This window comes from Entelurus aequoreus, linkage group LG10, assembly GCF_033978785.1.
Source record: "Entelurus aequoreus isolate RoL-2023_Sb linkage group LG10, RoL_Eaeq_v1.1, whole genome shotgun sequence".
Lineage (NCBI taxonomy): Eukaryota > Metazoa > Chordata > Actinopteri > Syngnathiformes > Syngnathidae > Entelurus > Entelurus aequoreus.
In genome coordinates, this window is record NC_084740.1 from 33,983,234 (window position 1) to 34,005,416 (window position 22,183).

The following is a 22,183-nucleotide window of genomic DNA, read 5'->3' on the forward strand; positions in this document are numbered from 1 at the left end:
GTCCCGGCAAGAAATCTGCGTTCAAAGAACTCCGGCTTATTACACACCACTGAGTAAAAGCGATACAGACCCCCTCAGGTCATGACAGAGATGTCATTAAGTCCATGTATCGTCCCAAAAGTTATGAAAATATTCTATGAAGGTTGAAAATTTACTCAATGCTGCTTTAATGCACACAAAAGCTTGGAAAATGTAAAGGCCTTTTTTTCCCCAAAATATTTTAGCGCAGTGGTTCTCAAACTTTTTCCACCTCAGAAAACACTTGGCTTTCCAAGTACCACCATAATGACCAACGTTAAAATACAGTAGCGTAGTAGGCCTAATATTCATTAAAACAAGGCAGATGTTTTATTTAGCAAGCATATTTAATATTTTTGGCAACTGTTACAATACACACAGTTTGAACAGTAACACTGTGTTTGAATATTTATTTAAGTGATTCTTGGGCATACCACCAGTTTTAGCATATACTGATGAATGAATTTGAATTGGTTTTAACTAGGGATGTCCGATAATATCGGACTGCCGATATTATCGGCCGATAAATGCTTTAAAATGTAATATCTGAAATTATTGGTATCGGTTTCAAAATTATCGGTATCGGTTTCAAAAAGTAAAATGTATGACTTTTTAAAACGCCGCTGTGTACACGGACGTAGGGAGAAGTACAGAGCGCCAATAAACCTTAAAGGCACTGCCTTTGCGTACTGGCCCAGTCACACACACACAAGTGAATGCTACGCATACTTGGTCAACAGCCATACAGGTCACACTGAGGGTGGACGTATAAACAACTTTAACACTGTTACAAATATGCGCCACACTGTGAACCCACACCAAACAAGAATGACAAACACATTTCGGGAGAACATCCGCACCGTAACACAACATAAACACAACAGAACAAATACCCAGAACCCCTTGCAGCACTAACTCTACCGGGACGCTACAATATACACCCCCCGCTAACCCCTAACCCGCCCCCCCTCTCAACCCCGCCCCCCAACCTCCTCATGCTCTCTCAGGGAGAGCATGTCCCAAATTCCAAGCTGCTGTTTTGAGGCATGTTGAAAAAAAATTATGCACTTTGTGACTTCAATAATAAATATGGCAGTGCCATGTTGGCATTTTTTTCCATAACTTGAGTTGATTTATTTTGGAGAACCTTGTTACATTGTTTAATGCATCCAGCAGGGCATCACAACAAAATGAGGCATAATAATGTGTTAATTCCACGACTGTATATATCGGTACATATCGGAATCAGTAATTAAGAGTTGGACAATATCGGAATATCGGCAAAAAAGCCATTATCGGACATCTGTAGTTTTAACATCTTTAAAGTACAAACTGTATCAAAGTGGCCAGTCACGTTATTTTATCATTCAGTATACGAACCTCTGTGGGAAAAAGTTTACCTAATTTAACAAGGTAACCAAAAACTAGGAACACTTGTCAGTATGATGTAGAGTAGTTTCACATCACTGCACACTAACTAATTATTATTATGATGCTCGGGCTCATGACAACATATTGCATCACACCGCTGTGTCCCACAGCCGCAGCTTCACTTGAAGGAATCGTAACAACGGCACGGCGTCGACGCACAAAAGGTCACTTACTTGTGTCCCAAATGCTTGAGGAAGTACGCCAGCACTTTGAGGGATTGCACTTGAATGCTTTCACTCTTGGAGGCCATGAGTTTATAGATCACCCTGCAAAAACACACAAAAAACACAAAAGCTGGCAACGGCACATACAGAATTGTTTAAGAAAAAAAAAAAAGAAAAAAAAGTGGCCTAGAAGGTCTGTAAGAGCGCCTTTCAAACGTTATTGCGTCAACAAGCCTCGATGTGGCATAGTGAAACTCACATGCAAACGTTACGCGTTCTGTTACACATCAACATATGAACACAGCAAAAACTGAAATCTAAGTAAGATTAAATATCTCAAATAATGGTTATATTTGCTTATTTTCTGTCTGATAAGACCATTCTTCTCACTAAGCAGATTTTATGTTAGAGTGTTTTACTTGTTTTAAGGGTTTTGGTCCTAAATGATCTCAGTAAGATATTACAGCTTGTTGCTGAGATTTGATGACCTATATTGAGTAAAACATGCTTGAAACTAGAATATCAACTGTTGCAAAGCTGTGTCATCAACACTCAAGTATAAAACTACTTTTTTAAAGTAATAATTTCTTACTTCAAGCATGAACAAAAAATCATGATGCCGAGCGCATGTCATTATGTCAAGATAATGGCACTAGCATTTACTTAATTTAAGAATATTTTTCAACATGTTGAGCAAATAGATCTCTTTTTTTTCTACCAAGAAAAATGCACTTGTTATTCATGAAAATATACAAATTTTAAGGTATTTTTGGGTTCATTGAGGTTAGCTAATTTTACTTCTTTTGGAAAGTCTTGACAAGCTGAATTTTCCTGTTCTATTGGCAGATAATTTTGCTTAGTTCAAATAAAATACCCCTCATTTTTGCCTTTTTTTTTTTTCTTGTTTTTGAACACTGACTTTTTGCAGTGAATCATGCATAAGCCACACGGGTGGTAACGCGAGCACTTAATCGCAGCCAAAGCATGACGTCCTTCCTCCAACTCACCGTATTCCATTCCTCTGGTCAAAAGCGGGGATCATGGAGGCGGGGTGCTCCGACATGAGGGCGACCACCAGCTGTAACACGTCGTGCAGGTTCTCATCCTGCAGACCACAATCATGACTTACGGACAGTGTACAAACCCCATTTCCATATGAGTTGGGAAATTGTGTTAGATGTAAATATAAACGGAATACAATGATTTGCAAATAATTTTCAACTCATATTCAGTTGAATATGCTACAAAGACAAGATATTTGATGTTCAAACTGATAAACATTTTCTTTTGTGCAAATAATCATTAACTTTAGAATTTGATGCCAGCAACACGTGACAAAGAAGTTGGGAAAGGTGGAAATAAATACTGATAAAGTTGAGGAATGCTCATCAAACACTTTTTTGGAACATCCCACAGGTGAACAGGCAAATGGGGAACAGGTGGGTGCCATGATTGGGTATAAAAGTAGATTCCATGAAATGCTCAGTCATTCACAAACAAGGATGGGGCGAGGGTCACCACTTTGTCAACAAATGCGTGAGCAAATTGTTGAACAGTTTAAGAAAAACCTTTCTCAACCAGCTATTGCAAGGAATTTTGGGATTTCACCATCTACGGTCCGTAATATCATCAAAGGGTTCAGAGAATCTGGAGAAATCCCTGCACGTAAGCAGCTAAGCCCGTGACCTTCGATCCCTCAGGCTGTACTGCATCAACAAGCGACATCAGTGTGTAAAGGATATCACCTCATGGGCTCAGGAACACTTCAGAAACCCACTGTCAGTAACTACAGTTGGTCGCTACATCTGTAAGTGCAAGTTAAAACTCTCCTATGCAAGGCGAAAACCGTTTATCAACAACACCCAGAAACACCGTCGGCTTTGCTGGGCCTGAGCTCATCTAAGATGGACTGATACAAAGTGGAAAAGTGTTCTGTGGTCTGACGAGTCCACATTTCAAATTGTTTTTGGAATCTGTGGACGTCGTGTCCTCCGGACCAAAGAGGAAAAGAACCATCCGGATTTTTATAGGCGCAAAGTTGAAAAGCCAGCATCTGTGATGGTATGGGGGTGTATTAGTGCCCAAGACATGGGTAACTTACACATCTGTGAAGACGCCATTAATGCTGAAAGGTACATACAGGTTTTAAAGTTTATGAGTTTGAACATCAAATATATTGTCTTTGTAGTGCATTCAATTGAATATGGGTTGAAAAGGATTTGCAAATCATTGTATTCCGTTTATATTTACATGTCACACAATTTCCCAACTCATATGGAAACAGGGTTTGTATAATGTCACAGTTATGTACAGCTGGTTATGGGCAGTGGATAGCACAATGAGAACAAAGGTATTGGGACACATTTTTGCATGAATTAATTAGTGGCTAGGCAAGAACAGGGATCGGCAACAATTACTATCAAAAGAAGTGTTCTGCACACCTGAAAAAATAACACTGCCATTTGTTTGGACTACGTTTGTGCTGTAAAACTTTTTGTTTGTGCTGTTATGGTTTTTACTACATTTTCTGACTAATGATGTCAGAAGAAAATCACCCCAAACGTGTCCCATTATTCGCCTATTATAGTTGTATTAACGTTTGTATGTTATTTACATATTACTAGCAAAGTAAGATTTTCATTGTACGGCAAACTGTCTGTTTAACTGTGCATATGACAATAAACAATCTTGAGTCTTGAATTCCTCGCCAGGCCCCCAACCTAGTCAACATCTCCCCAAACATGCCCCATTCATTCGTTTGTGCTGAAAAATGTTTTGTCCAACTAGTGTAGTTTTTATGTCATGGGGTTGGCTATGAATAATAACACCTTAATAACAAAAAAATATATAAACAAAGAAATGTTTGCAGCACAAATGGAACATTAAGACAAGGTTGTGGGGCTGGATCAGGGGTCACCAACCTTTTTGAAACCAAGGGCTACTTCTTGGGTACTGATTAATGCGAAGGGCTACCAGTTAGATACAGACTTAAATAAATTGCCAGAAGTAGCCAATTTGCTCAATTTACCTTTAACTCTGTTATTATTAATAATTAATGATATTTATCTTTGTGGAAACACTGATCATCTTAATGATTTCTCACAATAAATATATATAGAAACAGATAAATATCAATATGCAACACTTTATTTTTATATTTTCTCTAAGTGCACATTTTTCAAATTGAACATTTTCAAATGATCACTTCTAAGACAGTCTTGTGAAATCACAATATCCCATTTTAACTAGCTAGCCACTAACATTTTTTTAACAAATCATGAATTACTTTGCACCATGTTTGTACAAATAATAACTCATGTAAAATACAAAAGTAAACTCTCAAATTTTTAAATCATGTCACACTTTGAACTGGACACCAAATCTGTTATCTGTTTCTTTGTCAGTTAGTGGGAAGCCTGGCATTGCATGCTGTTAACTAGTGTGTTGTACTCTGGTGTGTATCTTGACACTGCAACTCTGAGTGAGTCTTGCAGATGTGCATCAGTGAAGCGTGTTCTGTGTTTGTTCTTGATGAAGTTCATGTCAGAAAAGGCTGATTCACAAAGATAAGATTTTTCCTCATTGTTTGCGGAACCTTCTTAATCTTTTGGACATATTTTCACAGCAATCTGGCCTTAAGCTTAATTATGATAAATGTAAAATGTTAAGAATCGGAAATCTAAAGGGAACGTCCTTTCGAATGGAATGCAAAGTGCCTGTTTTGTGGACAGATGGACCAGTTAACATACTTGGTGTTGTTGTCCCAGAAAATCTGGAAGATCTAGGCTCAGTAAATTATGATAATTGACTAAGAAAGCTGGACAAAATTATGCAATTATGGAAAGGGAAATCCCTAACCTTGTATGGTAAAATGTCTATTGCCAACTCGTTAATTATTCCTCAATTTATTTATTTGTTTTTGTCATTACCAGCTCCATCACAAAACTTTTTTAAGATTTATGAGCGGAGGGTCTTCGATTTTGTCTGGAACGGCAAACCAGAAAAGATTAAAAGAAAGGTTTTGTACAAAGAGTATGAATATGGGGGCCTGAAACTTCTCAACCTTGAAGCTATGTGTCTGTCTTTAAAAGCATCAATTGTTCCAAAGATGTATTTAAACATTGAGTGGTACACAAATGTCCTGTTGGACAAAAAACATGTACTGTATCAATATAAATTGTATCCTTTTTTACAAGTGATCCCCTCCCAGAGAGTCTGCTGGGAAACATGGCGGGGTTCATAAAGGAAACAATCCACTCATAGTGGTGTTTTCAATTTTATGTGCCATAAAAAAGAGACGATATTTTGCAGCAGTTAATATGGATGAACTCTAATATTGTAATAGATGGAAAGCCTTTCTTTTGGAAAAATATGTTTGAAAGAGGAATCATTTTTGTCAATGATATTATCAATGAGAATGGTAAAATTATGAAGTATGATGAATTTAGAACTATGTATGGTGATGCTTGCTCAAGCTTTTCATTTTATCAACTAACTGGAGTAATTGGGAAAAGATGGAAACAAATAATTAATTATGGAACTACTAAATTATTAGTTTGTAAACCTCTAATAAGAAATTCTAGTTGGCAAAAAGGAACTAAAATAAATAGAAAAATATATAATTTTTATTTAATAAAGAAATCTTTGAAGGCTGCCTCATACAACACAAATGGAAAATGGGAGGACTTTTTTGACTGCCCGTTGCCATGGGATGCCATATTCAAACTAATCTATAAAACCACTATCGATGTGCAAAATCGTTATTTTCAAATTAAAATTATTTATAACTTCTTACCCACAGGGAAAATTTTAAAATTATGGAATATGACAGAGTCAGATGATTGCCGATTTTGTTGTCAGGAGCCTGAATCCACCCTGCATTTGTTTTGGTATTGTCATATTGTGTCTTTGTTTTGGGTGAAAGTTGAAAAAATGTGTTTAAGGATTGGTTTGTTTATGAAGCTTAATGTGGTTTCTGTTATTTTAGGAGAGTTCATTGACAACCATGATTTAGTCAATTTAATTATAGTACTCGGTAAAATGTTTATTTTTAAGGCCAAAAACAGATATTCACTTAGTATTACTTTCTTTAAAACATTTATTCAGTATTTTCTAACTTTAGAAAGTTACATGGTTGAAAATGATAATGATGCCAAAAAACATTAAAAAAAAGATGAGAAGTCCTCAAAGGCTTATTTTGAAAGTATAATTATGTTTATAGATTATATGATATCTGTTGTTGTGTTCCCTAATTTGAGTGACCTGGACATAATCTGGACTGTACATAAATGCTTATTTTGAAAATGTAATTTTGTTTATAAATTATATGCAATCTGTTGTGTTCCCTAATTTTTTTCTGTGTACATGAATGAAGGTGTGTGTTGCTGAGTCCGACTTGGACATTATCTGGACTGGGCCTGGTTTAAAAAACCCTTTAAACAAATCTAATTTCATTGACAACCTGGTCTGTTGAAGATAAGGCCCTTTTTTAAAAAATAAAATAAAATAAGATAAAATAAAAAACATTTTCTTGGATAAAAAAGAAAGTAAAACAATATAAAAATAATTACATAAAAAATAGTAATTAATGAAAATGTTAGTGGACCAGCAGCCTATACAATCATGTGTGCTTCAGGGACTGTGTCCCTTGCAGATGTGTTGTCTATGTTGTGGGAACCAGAATATTGGTAGCAGAAAGAAATAACCCCTTTTGTGTGAGTGGGTGTGGATGAGTGTGCATGGGGGAGGTTGTTTGGGTTGATGCACTGATTGAAAGTGTATCTTGTGTTTTTTCTATGTAGATTTAATTTAAAAAAAAAAAAAAAAATTTTTAATTTTTTAAAATTTTTTTTTTTTAGAACAGGCCCGCGGGCGACTCATCTGGGGCCGTACTTATCAAGCTTCTTAGAGTGCCATTTTACACTTAAGTCCTGAGAATTTGCGAAATTTAGTCCTATTCTCAAACTTAAGAATAAAAGCTTTTTATCAACGTTCTTAAGTCTAAGAATCACTCCTACTCTCCACGATATTTAAGAGACCTTCAGAGGTGTCTTAAGTGGTTAGGAGTTGCCAGCAGGGGATGGCACTGAGGCGAGAGAGACGTGCGCGAACGTTCAGGGAACGGAACAATGTTGGGTTTTTTTTTATGACGAGCAGCTGATCAAACGGTATCGTTTAGACAGAGCGGATATTATTTTTGTCACAGATTTAATACTTTTCCATTCCTTGTTGATTTCTGCATGTGTCTGCAGTGGGCTAGTATATATAGAGCCACCCACACCAGTTTCAAATTAGTTGCCTAATTAATGAATTGGAAAGAAAATTTTATGACAGTAGCGTATGTGTGTGGCCGTGAGGTGAGTGACGTCAGATAGAAGAGAGGGAGCGGTAGCGTGAGTGCCGGCGGGGACTAGTTTGTTTTGTATTATTTTGCAGTTTATTGTCAAAATATACACTCCCATTGTCCACTTAAATATTTCCAAGATATTTCTTTATTCTTAGACAACGGATTCCCTTCCGTGATTGGTCATTTCTATGGACACAGAAATGACGTCACCTAAAATTCCGTTTACGGCACATAGTAATGTCGTAATTCAGCTCTGAGTGTGACACTTAAGATTCAGTCCAACACTTCGCTGAAAGTGTGAGTAAGACGCTTGATAACTAACTTTTAAGTGCAGCTTTCAGCGAAGAATTTCTTTACTCATAAGTCAACTCTTAGCAGACTTCTTGGGAGTAATTCTAAGAAGCTTGATAAGTACGGCCCCTGGTCCTTACGGGCGACCTGGTGCCCGCGGGCACCGCGTTGGTGACCCCTGGGCTGGATGATGTCACTAGTCAGAAATTTTTTTTTTTTTTTTTTACAGCACAAACAATTATTTTAATATTTGCAATGATCAGACTTCACACAGGTGTTTTGCACCGTTTTCCTACTAAAAGAAAAATAGTCTGCTTTGAAATAAATGACCACTTTTCAGTGCTTGTTTGTCACTTTTTGGTGATTTTGTTGATTTCTGACCACATGTCTAATACACAGGTAAGCCAGTGTCATTGGGAGTGAAGGCAAAGGCAATCTGTCCGTGCAGAATTCAACTATTGTCATGGTTAGCTTATAGGGGTATCAAAATAATAAATAGATTTTTAAACGAATCACAATTCCTAATCGATTAAAAAAATTCAAAAATATTTAAAAAATAAATAAAAACATATATGTTTTAATATATTATTTATTTATTTTTTATCTGTCCTATTCAGCCACACAGACAAATCATATTGTTGATGTAGATGATCATATCTTAATGTACAGATTTACTTTAGAAAAGAGAAGTGTTATTTTAATTCTCTCGTTTCCTTATTTGTATTTGACTTTATTAAATGTTTGGGTGGAATTTTATTCAACAAATGCAGTTTTCTTTTAAGTAATATAGAAATTAATCACAGCAATGTATTTATTTTATGGAGGAATGCAGTTATTCGCAGAACTGGCACCCAATGTTATTAAAAAGCATTGATTTTGAATTGAGAATCTATTCTGAATTGAATCATTAACCCCAAGAATTGAACAAAAGGAAAATCATTTTACCCTGTGTATGCAAATATTTGTGGCATTGTTGAACACCCTGGGAGTTTCAGAGTGATAAGTGACCAGTGGCTTCACATAGTCACTGCTAGCGTTAGCACAAACTAGCAGTGTGAGGCGATCCTTCATCGGCTTGTGTCCCGGTAGTGCCCTTTCCTCCGCTGTAATAAATGTCCGCTCCGGCATCTTTTTTGGTCTCATCACAATTAAGGACTTGCTGCGGAACAAAGACCACTTTGCTGATAAAATCCTCAAACTGAAGGTGCCGCAAGCCGGAGGCTAACTAGCTAAAACGCTAGCTCAAAGCGGTCGTCTAGCAATCCAAAGCTGTACAGCGAGACTGTAAGAGTTTGGACACATTTTAACTAGAGATGTCGATAAATGCTTTAAAATGTAGTATCGCAAATTATCGGTATAGGTTTAAAAATTATCGATATCGGTTTCAAAAAGTAAAATGTATGACTTTTTAAAACGCCACTGTGTACACGGACGTAGGGAGAAGTACAGAGCGCCAATAAACCTTAAAGGCACTGCCTTTGCGTGCCGGTCCAGTCACATAATATCTACGGCTTTTCACACACACAAGTGAATGCAAAGCATACTTGATCAACAGCCATACAGGTCACACAGAGTGGCCGTATAAACAACTTTAACACTGTTACAAATATGCGCCACACTGTGAACCCACACCAAACAAGAATGACAAACACATTTCGGGAGAACATCCGCACCGTAACACAACATAAACACAACAGAACAAATACCCAGAACCCCTTGCAGCACTAACTCTCGGGACACTACAATATACACCCCCCACTACCCCCCCAACCCCGCCCACCTCAACCTCCTCATGCTCTCTCATGTCCCAAATTCCAAGCTGCTGTTTTGAGGCATGTTAAAAAAAAAAATCCACTTTGTGACTTCAATAATAAATATGGCAGTGCCATGTTGGTATTTTTTTCCATAACTTGAGTTGATTAATTTTGGAAAATTTTGTTACATTGTTTAATGCATCCAGCGGGGCATCACAACAAAATTAGGCATAATAATGTGTTAATTCCACGACTGTATATATCGGTATCAGTTGATATCGGAATCGGTAATTAAGAGTTGGACAATATCGAAATATCGGCAAAAAAGCCATTATCGGACATCTCTAATTTTAACCATTTCTGAGGGTTGTGGGAATAAAAACGCCAGGAGTGCCGCTTGCCGTCGAGGCGCTTTGAAATGGCCACGCCCATGTGTACAGGATGTAAACAGGTCGCAAAAATAGGCGTTCGTAAATCAAGGTTCCACTGTAATGGGTAATTTTGTTTTAAAGTTAGACTCTAAAGAGAAAGAGAAAGACACATTGCGAGGGCATACACAGTCCACGCACACACTAAGACACACACAGAGAGTTTGCGCAAGCGTAAAATGAGTTCACGCGCGCACAAAAAGTGTGATTTTACGTGCAAGCATGTGACGCCATGCAGAGTAGAAGCCGTTATAGCGGTTTTCTCCATTTTCACTTCTTACGAGGTGAGATCATTATTGTCGGCATAATGTTCACGGGTGACTCAAAAGATCTTGATTTGATGAGAGAAAAGCCACAAAAAGCCACAGATGACACGTCGTGCGTGGAGCTCAGTGTCAGTGTGTGAAGACACTTGCAGCATGTACCTCATGCATTGTTAACAAATAGTTGAGGATGCTCTGCAGCTCGTCCTCCTTCACACCTCGGTCCTGATGGAACGCAAAAGTGGGAGACAGATATGAATTAATCATTGTGAGGTGCAGTACACACAGGAAGTATCCCCACCAACAAACATACTGCCCTAATTGTGTAATAATATGCAAAAGTGACTTAATAGTGATACGAGTCCTCAGAGCATGTTAAGGAGCACAACATCTGTGGGAAAAAAAATTATTTTCCTTGCTTGTCTGCTCCCTTTTTGAGAGAAGAAACGCTCTCTTTTCATGAAAAAGAAACCATCAAGTAGATTATCCTGCCCTGTGCATACGCCCATTACTTTGTGTTGAAAGAAGGCTTTGCTGCACATCTTGAAATAAAGTTTTGGTCAGCCAAATACAGACGTGGGAGCCGTGAAAATGTTTTAGTTTTTCTTAAGCGAATAAGCTAACCTTACCCGATGTTGCTGTTGAAATGTGAGCGCAATGTTAGCATGTAGATCGTATATTTGCATGCACATACAACACTTAAGACGTTCAGCATATCAGTATGTGGACTTAAATTATGGAATGAATTCAGGAAAAAAGTCAAACAACGTAGTAATATGATCCAGTTTTTGTGTTTACAAAGTACAAGAAGAAGACATTTTGTTAAACATCTCAAACCTTTATTCAAAATGAGATATTATTCATCTCGTTAGTTATCACACAATTATTTACCTTCCAATTACAGTACAAAGGTAAACAATTCTACAGTCATGAGAAACACAATTTTAAACGGTTACTTGCAATATTATATATTATGATTACATTACATTTAGGGCTGCAACTAACAACTAATTTGATAATCGATTAATCTGTTGATTATTGCTTCGATTAATCGATTAATAATCGGATAAAAGAGACAAACTACATTTCTATCCTTTCCAGTATTTTATTGGGGAAAAAAAACAGCATACTGGCACCATACTTATTTTGATTATTGTTTCTCAGCAGTTTGTAAATGTTGCAGTTTATAAATAAAGTTTTACTAAAAAAATAAAAAAAATAAAAAATCGATGACTAAATTAATCGCCAACTATTTTTATAATTAATTTTAATCAATTAGTTGTTGCAGCCCTAATTACATTATAAACACGGTGTAGTTTTTATCGATTGTTTCATTTTAAGAGCAGTGATTCTCAAACTGTGGTACGGTACGTGGGCCCCATCCAGTGGCATTCCAAAGAATCACTTGATTAAAGTGCAGTTTTTATATTTTCCTGTATTCAAGCGTCCCTGTTCAGTGTGTAATGTTACAGTGGTCAAAAATACTAAATATACTTGGAAAATAAAACCTCTGCTTTGTTTTTTATGAATACTTAGGCCTATAACACTACTGCATTTTAATGTTGGTCATTATGGGGGTACTTGGGGAGCCAAGTTTTTTTTCTGAAGTGGTACTTGGTGAAAAAAGTTTGAGAACCACTCATGTAGACAAAAGCCCTGAGTCTGTCTGCATAAAGCCAACATGTTTTAAAATAAATGATTGCATACTGTTTAAATGTGTGACACATCGAGACACGAATATGTTGATTGATTGATTACATGTATATGTATAAAATGTAAAAATTCCAAATCGAATTGCAATTTGAGAGAAATATTGCAAATAGGTTTTTTTCTCAAAATGGTGCATCCCTAATTTTAAACAACCTAAATTCCAGCATCAACACTACATGCACACTTCAAACGCATGTGTCCCAGCAGGCACAAGACATTGATACAATGTTGATTATACATACATGTCCTTTAAAACTGACTTTGTCCAACATTGGATCCACGTTTGGCTGGGAAATGACCAAATTTCAATGGTAAAATCGACGTCACAACCTAACATTGTAAACGTTGTCAAAATGAATGTTGTTTCAACGTTGTATTTGTGTTGTAGTATATTGGTTGGGAAATGACCAAATTTCAATGGTCAAATCAACATCAGACCCTAACATTGATTAAACACCATCAAAAAGCATGTTGTTTCAAAGTTAAGTTTGAGTTGTAGAATATTGCTTGGAAAATGACCAAAATTCAATGGTTGAATCAACATTAGAACCCAACATTGACTAAACGTCATCAAAAAGCATGTTTCAACGTTATGTTTGAGTTGTAGAATATTGGTTGGAAAATGACCAAAATTCAATAGTCAAATCAACGTCAGAACCCAACATTGATTCAAGGTCATCAAAAAGCATGTTTTAACGTTATGTTTGAGTTGTAGAATATTGGTTTGAAAATGACCCAAATTCAATGGTCAAATCAACGTCAGAACGCAACATTGATTAAAGGTCATCAAAAAGCATGTTTCAAAGTTATGTTTGAGTTGTAGAATATTGGTTGCAAAATGACCAAAATTCAATGGTCAAATCAACGTCAGAACCCAACATTGATTAAACGTCCTCAAAAAGCATGTTGTTTCAATGTGTATGTGTTGTACCATATTGGTTGGGAAATTACCACAATTCAATGGTCGAATCAACATTGGAACCCATCCATCCATCCATTTTCTACCGCTTATTCCCAACATTGATTAAACGTCATCAAAAAGCATGTTTCAAAGTTATGTTTGAGTTGTAGAATATTGGTTGCAAAATGACCAAAATTCAATGGTCAAATCAACGTCAGAACCCAACATTGATTCAATGTCATCAAAAAGCATGTTGTTTCAACGTTATGTTTGAGTTGTAGAATATTGGTTGGAAAATGACCAAAATTCAATGGTCAAATCAACGTCTGAACCCAATATTGATTCAAGGTCATCAAAAAGCATGTTGTTTCAACGTATATGTGTTGTACCATATTGGTTGGGAAATGACCACAATTCAATGGTCAAATCAACGTCAGAACCTAACATTGATTAAAGGTCATCAAAAAGCATGTTGTTTCAACGTTATGTTTGAGTTGTAGAATATTGGTTGGAAAATTACCCAAATTCAATGGTCGAATCAACATTAGAACCCAACATTGATTAAAGGTCATCAAAAAGCATGTTTCAAAGTTATGTTTGAGTTGTAGAATATTGGTTGCAAAATGACCAAAATTCAATGGTCAAATCAACGTCAGAACCCAACATTGATTCAAGGTCATCAAAAAGCATGTTGTTTCAACGTATATGTGTTGTACCATATTGGTTGGGAAATGACCAAAATGCAATGGTCAAATCAACATCAGAACCCAACATTGATTCAAGGTCATCAAAAAGCATGTTTTAACGTTATGTTTGAGTTGTAGAATATTGGTTGGAAAATGACCCAAATTCAATGGTCGAATCAACATTAGAACCCAATATTGATTAAAGGTCATCAAAAAGCATGTTTCAAAGTTATGTTTGAGTTGTAGAATATTGGTTGCAAAATGACCAAAATTCAATGGTCAAATCAACGTCAGAACCCAACATTGATTCAAGGTCATCAAAAAGCATGTTGTTTCGACGTATATGTGTTGTACCATATTGGTTAGAAAATGACCAAAATTCAATGGTCAAATCAACGTCAGAACCCAACATTGATTAAAGGTCATCAAAAAGCATGTTGTTTCAACGTTATGTTTGAGTTGTAGAATAGTGGTTGCAAAATGACCAAAATTCAATGGTCAAATCAACATCAGAACCCAACATTGATTCAAGATCATTAAAAAGCATGTTGTTTCAACGTTATGTTTGAGTTGTAGAATATTGGTTTGAAAATGACCCAAATTCAATGGTCGAATCAACATCAGACCCCAACATTGATTAAACTTCATCAAAAAGCATGTTTCGTCATGTTTGAGTTGTAGAATATTGGTTGCAAAATGACCAAAATTCAATGGTCAAATCAACGTCAGAACCCAACATTGATTCAAGGTCATCAAAAAGCATGTTGTTTCAACGTTATGTTTGAGTTGTAGAATATTGGTTGGAAAATGACCAAAATCCAATGGTCAAATCAACGTCAGAACGCAACATTCATTAAACGTCATCAAAAAGCATGTTTCAAAGTTATGTTTGAGTTGTAGAATATTGGTTGCAAAATGACCAAAATTCAATGGTCAAATCAACGTCAGAACCCAACATTGATTAAACGTCCTCAAAAAGCATGTTGTTTCAATGTGTATGTGTTGTACCATATTGGTTGGGAAATTACCACAATTCAATGGTCGAATCAACATTAGAACCCATCCATCCATCCATTTTCTACCGCTTATTCCCAACATTGATTAAACGTCATCAAAAAGCATGTTTCAAAGTTATGTTTGAGTTGTAGAATATTGGTTGCAAAATGACCAAAATTCAATGGTCAAATCAACGTCAGAACCCAACATTGATTCAATGTCATCAAAAAGCATGTTGTTTCAACGTTATGTTTGAGTTGTAGAATATTGGTTGGAAAATGACCAAAATTCAATGGTCAAATCAACGTCTGAACCCAATATTGATTCAAGGTCATCAAAAAGCATGTTGTTTCAACGTATATGTGTTGTACCATATTGGTTGGGAAATGACCACAATTCAATGGTCAAATCAACGTCAGAACCTAACATTGATTAAAGGTCATCAAAAAGCATGTTGTTTCAACGTTATGTTTGAGTTGTAGAATATTGGTTGGAAAATTACCCAAATTCAATGGTCGAATCAACATTAGAACCCAACATTGATTAAAGGTCATCAAAAAGCATGTTTCAAAGTTATGTTTGAGTTGTAGAATATTGGTTGCAAAATGACCAAAATTCAATGGTCAAATCAACGTCAGAACCCAACATTGATTCAAGGTCATCAAAAAGCATGTTGTTTCAACGTATATGTGTTGTACCATATTGGTTGGGAAATGACCAAAATGCAATGGTCAAATCAACATCAGAACCCAACATTGATTCAAGGTCATCAAAAAGCATGTTTTAACGTTATGTTTGAGTTGTAGAATATTGGTTGGAAAATGACCCAAATTCAATGGTCGAATCAACATTAGAACCCAATATTGATTAAAGGTCATCAAAAAGCATGTTTCAAAGTTATGTTTGAGTTGTAGAATATTGGTTGCAAAATGACCAAAATTCAATGGTCAAATCAACGTCAGAACCCAACATTGATTCAAGGTAATCAAAAAGCATGTTGTTTCGACGTATATGTGTTGTACCATATTGGTTAGAAAATGACCAAAATTCAATGGTCAAATCAACGTCAGAACCCAACATTGATTAAAGGTCATCAAAAAGCATGTTGTTTCAACGTTATGTTTGAGTTGTAGAATAGTGGTTGCAAAATGACCAAAATTCAATGGTCAAATCAACATCAGAACCCAACATTGATTCAAGATCATTAAAAAGCATGTTGTTTCAACGTTATGTTTGAGTTGTAGAATATTGGTTTGAAAATGACCCAAATTCAATGGTCGAATCAACATCAGACCCCAACATTGATTAAACTTCATCAAAAAGCATGTTTCGTCATGTTTGAGTTGTAGAATATTGGTTGCAAAATGACCAAAATTCAATGGTCAAATCAACGTCAGAACCCAACATTGATTCAAGGTCATCAAAAAGCATGTTGTTTCAACGTTATGTTTGAGTTGTAGAATATTGGTTGGAAAATGACCAAAATCCAATAGTCAAATCAACGTCAGAACGCAACATTCATTAAACGTCATCAAAAAGCATGTTGTTTCAACGTATATGTGTTGTACCATATTGGTTGGGAAATTACCAAAATTCAATGGTCAAATCAACATTAGAACCCAACATTGATTAAACGTCTTCAAAAAGCATGTTGTTTCAATGTGGATGTGTTGTACCATATTGGATGGGAAATGACCACAATTCAATGGTCAAATCAACGTCAGAACCCAACATTGATTCAAGGTCATCAAAAAGCATGTTTTTTCAACGTTATGTTTGAGTTGTAGAATATTGGTTGGAAAATGACCAAAATTTAATGGTCGATTTAACATTAGAACCCAACATTGATTAAACATAATCAAAAAGAATGTTTCAAAGTTATGTTTGAGTTGTAGAATATTGGTTGCAAAATGACCAAAATGCAATGGTCAAATCAACGTCAGAACCCAACATTGATTAAACGTCCTCAAAAAGCATGTTGTTTCAATGTGTATGTGTTGTACCATATTGGTTGGGAAATGACCAAAATTCAATGGTCAAATCAACATCAGAACCCAACATTAATTCAAGGTCATCAAAAAGCATGTTTTTTCAACGTTATGTTTGAGTTGTAGAATATTGGTTGTAAAATGACCCAAATTCAATGGTCGAATCAACATTAGAACCCAACATTGATTAAATGTAATCAAAAAGCATGTTGTTTCAACGTTACGTTTGAGTTGTAGAATATTGGTTGGAAAATGACAAAAATTCAATGGCCAAGTCAACGTCTGAACTCAACATTGATTAAACGTGGTCAAAAAGCATGTTGTTTCAACGTTATGTTTGAGTTGCTCAACGTCAGGACCTAATTCAACAAGCCCTCGATGTTCTTTTAATATCTTGTGCCTGCTGGGGTGGCACCCATGACAATAACATTGTTGAAAAATACTACTGATATAATAGGCACGTTCCAATTCAAAAGTAAACACGGCTATGAAACCCTTTTCGGTACGACTGGCGCTACCTTTGAAGCCAGAATTGGACGACGGGATAAAGCAGGAGCCTTTAAAAGGATAACAGAGTGGGGCTTTGAGATACCTTCAAGATGAGTTGCTTGAGGAAGAGAAGCATGAACGCCCGCAGAGAGATGATTTCTTTCTGGGTCGGCCTTGGACCATCTGTGTGGAGAAAAAGCGAGAGAGAGAGAGAGAGAGAGAGAGAGAGAGAGAGGGGTAAAGTAGTGGAACAACATAATGTACAGCGCCTTCTTGTTTATGTTGCTGTTGTTCATTCTTATTTTACTCTTGGTTGGTTTTAATGATGTGGAGTTACTGTTTGAAGTCCCGGTAATGAGCTACTGACGCCTTGTGTTTGGAAGAAAGGGGTACATATTTTACACACGCACACACCCTGGCATTTTCTCGCCTTGAACAGTAAATCCGGCTTCTTATGATTAAAAAAACATTGTCTCATGCACAACTGCACATTCATCAACTCTGCACGGTGAAGCTGTGAGGGGGGGGGAAATAAATAAAAAAAATCTATATCCGAAACATTTCATGCAGCGACGGCGAGCCTCGGGGAGGGTTGGTAAAGGCAGCTTGCCAAAATAAATTGAGCGGTAATGTTGTATCAAATGTCAGCCTTGGCTGACATGTCGTGGCCCAGGCACTAAAAGCCAAGGTCACACCTGTCCATCACACCCGCCAACATCTAATTAAAAACTACTCGGGTGGTCTGGGCCAAATTAGGACTGCTGTGCCATGATGCAATGACCACATTCCATCCTGCCCGTCCAGGACATTAGGGTTTGATGGGTGTTTGCTGGTTAGCATGTTTACACAGACACAGAATACTGAGGTAATGGGCCAGGAATCAAGTCATTACAGGTTGGTGCAGATCCAAATAAAGGATCACGAAGAGGATTATTTTTTTTTCTTTTTGAGTTAACTTCAAAGAGTGTTTAAGCAGCTCCAGAGGAAGCTCTTAAATCAATCTATTCCGGGATGTTGGTCCACTCAATGTCTGCCAACAAATAATGTAAATTAAAACCTAATGACTACTGCATCATAAAACCCCCCAAAATAAGGACAGGTTAGTTTCTGTGACTGGGATGCGAGGCTCCTCACATTCACAGTTGATTAAGACTTTCTTCCTTTTTTTTACTGTACAGCCCAGCCAGGACAATTTATACCACAGTCATACACTACCGTTCAAAAGTTTGGGGTCACCCAAACAATTTTGTGGAATAGCCTTCATTTCTAAGAACAAGAATAGACTGTCGAGTTTCAGATGAAAGTTCTCTTTTTCTGGCCATTTTGAGCGTTTAATTGACCTCACAAATGTGATGCTCCAGAAACTCAATCTGCTTAAAGGAAGGTCAGTTTTGTAGCTTCTGTAACAAGCTAAACTGTTTTCAGATGTGTGAACATGATTGCACAAGGGTTTTCTAATCATCAATTAGCCTTCTGAGCCAATGAGCAAACACATTGTACCATTAGAACACTGGAGTGATAGTTACTGGAAATGGGCCTCTATACACCTATGTAGATATTGCACCAACAACCAGACATTTGCAGCTAGAAAAGTAATTTACCACATTAGCAATGTATACAGTGTATTTAAGTTAAAGTTAAAGTACCAATGATTGTCACACACACACTAGGTGTGGTGAAATTTGTCCTCTGCATTTGACCCATCCCCTTGATCACCCCCTGGGAGGTGAGGGGAGCAGTGGGCAGCATTTCTTTAAAGTTAAGACTAGTTTAAAGTTATCTTCATTGAAAAGTACAGTGCTTTTCCTTCAAATATAAGGACATTTCAATGTGACCCCACACTTTTGAACGGTAGTGTATATAATGCATTCTATTTTCTTCTTCTATGGTTATCATCACACTTTTTGTCTACCTTTTGAGGTGGCGAAACAGAGAAATGTGTTGTTTTATTACCCTGAAACTTGTACAACTTTAGGGTAGTGTTTGTTGGGCGATACGTCAAATGTTCCTACAGATATGATACTAGGGGTTAGGGGTGTGGGAAAAAAATCGATTCGAATTTAAATCGCCATTCTCACGTTGTACTGTCAGTATTGATTCTCATTTTTCAAAAACCTATTTTTTAATTTTTATTTTTTTATTAATCAATCCAACGAAACAATACACAGCAATACCATAACAATGCAATCCAATTCCAAAACCAAACCCGACCCAGCAACACTCAGAACTGCAATAAACAGAGCAATTGAGAGGAGACACAAACACGACACAGAACAAACCAAAAGTAGTGAAACAAAAATGAATATTATCAACAACAGTATCAATATTAGTTACAATTTCAACATAGCAGTGATTAAAAATCTCTCATTGACATTATCATTAGACATTTATAAAAATTTTTTTAAAAAGAACAATAGTCTCATAGTGGCTTACACTTGCATCGCATCTCATAAGCTTGACAACACACTGTGTCCAATATTTTCACAAAGATAAAATAAGTCATATTTTTGGTTCATTTAATAGTTAAAACAAATGTACATTATTGCAATCAGTTGATAAAACATTGTCCTTTACAATTATAAAAGCTTTTTACAAAAATCTACTACTCTGCTTGCATGTCAGCAGACTGGGGTAGATCCTGCTGAAATCTATGTATTGAATGAATAGAGAATCGGTTTGAATCGGAAAAATATCGTTTTTGAATCGAGAATCGCGTTGAATCAAAAAAATGGATTTATAATCGAATCGTGGGAGACCCAAAGATTCGCAGCCCTACTAGGGGTGTCAAAAAAAAGTTTTATTTTGGAATGAATCGCGATTCTTATTTGTAACGATTCTTCGACGAAAAATCTAACATTTAATTGTATTTTATTTTTTTATCTGTCCTGTCCAGCCACTCAAGCAAATCACATTGTTGATGTACAGATTTACTTTACAAAAGTGAAGTGTCAAACGCAACTCGTTGCTTTATTTGTATTTGACTTTATTAAATATTTTGGTAGAAGTTGATCAAACAAAACCGGTTTTCTATTAAGTAATATAGAAGTTTATCAGAGTTGTTCATCTATTTTATGGAGGATTGTAGTTATTTATAGAACTGGCACCCAATGTTATTAAAAAAAGTATTGATTTTGAGTTGAGAATAGTTTTGAATCGAGTATTGATTCTGAAGCAAATCGTTATCCCCAAGAATCGAATCAAATCGTGCGGTACCAAGAAACACAGAGCCCTTTATTACCGATGCTGTACTTACTTTATAGTTTGAGTAGTAAACAATGCATTACAAATACCACAATAATTTTATTGTACGACAATTATTGATTTATGCTCAAATTTAAGCTTTTTACCTTAGTTTATTTTTTTGTTTTGGTTTTGTTGACGTTCTAAAATACCCCCCCCCCCCCCCCCCCCCCCCCCATAAAAGTCATATAAATCAATTTAATCTGTTCTAGACACCCAAAAATATTAACACAAGCTTTTAGTGGCAAAGACAGCGATGAGCAGAGAGAGAGGAGGGGAGGGTAGAGAGCCACACTAACGGTACTGTCATACTTTGTTACAAGTTTTTTTTCCTGAATTTAACAGCGTTTTCAGGAAAAGGCATTGAAGCTTAGGGAAGGCTACGCAGAACGAAACTAAAACTGAACTGGCTACAAAGTAAGCAAAAACAGAATGCTGGACGACAGCAAAGACTTACTGTGGAGCAAAGAGGGCGTCCACAATGTACATACAAACATGACATGGCAATCAACAATGTCCCCACTAAGAAGGATAAAAACAACTGAAATATTCTTGATTGCTAAAACAAAGCAGGTGCGGGGAATAGTGCTCAAAGGAAGACATGAAACTGCTACAGGAAAATACCAAAAAACAAAGAAAGCCACCAAAATAGGAGTGAAAGACAAGAACTAAAAGACTACACAGGAAAAAAAATTATAAATAAGTCACGACGTGATGTGACAGGTGGTGACAGTACACCTACTTTGAGACAAGAGCTATAGTGATGCATGCTTGGTTATGGTATAAATTAATATCCAACAATTGCGACAACGACTTTTTACTGTCAACTGAGTTACATTTTTTTATGATTTCTGCTGGTGGTGTGCCTCCGGATTTTTTCAACGCAAAAAACGTGCCTTGGCTCAAAAAAGGTTGAGAAACACTGCATTAGGCGCACCGGGTCATAAGGCGCACTGTCGATTTTTGAGAAAATAAAAGGATTTAGTCTGAAAAATACGGTTGTGTATAGTTATAACTTAAATCCGTCCGTCGACTCTATATGGAAGCTCGAAAAACTACTACATGACAGACGGGGAGAAGATGCAGTCGAAGTGGAGCCACCTAAAAAAGGCCGCCCACAAAACGGCGCATCCAGAATAGACGGTCAGAAAGTGACTTAAAGGCCTACTGAAACCCACTACTACCGACCACACAGTCTGATAGTTTATATATCAATGATGAAATCTTAACATTGCAACACATGCCAATACGGCCGGGTTAGCTTATAAAGTGCAATTTTAAATTTCCCGGGGAACTTCCGGTTGAAAACATCTATGTATGATGACGTATGCGCGTGACGTCAATCGTTAAAACGGAAGTATTCGGACACCATTGTATCCAATACAAAAAGCTCTGTTTTCATCGCAAAATTCCACAGTATTCTGGACATCTGTGTTGGTGAATCTTTTGCAATTTGTTTAATGAACAATGGAGACTAC

At 36.5% G+C, this 22,183-nt stretch overlaps 1 protein-coding gene across 1 annotated transcript in view; it reads right to left on the minus strand.

Annotated features, from left to right (window-relative positions):
* Positions 1-22,183, minus strand: part of LOC133659139 (neurobeachin-like) — a 150,987-nt gene that overhangs the window by 75,927 nt on the left and 52,877 nt on the right. The window contains exons 4-7 of the mRNA XM_062061874.1: positions 17,569-17,648; positions 10,858-10,920; positions 2,621-2,718; positions 1,623-1,715 (exon numbers count right to left, since the gene is read on the minus strand). Of these exons, the coding sequence (XP_061917858.1) occupies positions 1,623-1,715; positions 2,621-2,718; positions 10,858-10,920; positions 17,569-17,648 (334 nt within the window). The remainder of the gene's footprint in view (positions 1-1,622; positions 1,716-2,620; positions 2,719-10,857; positions 10,921-17,568; positions 17,649-22,183) is intronic.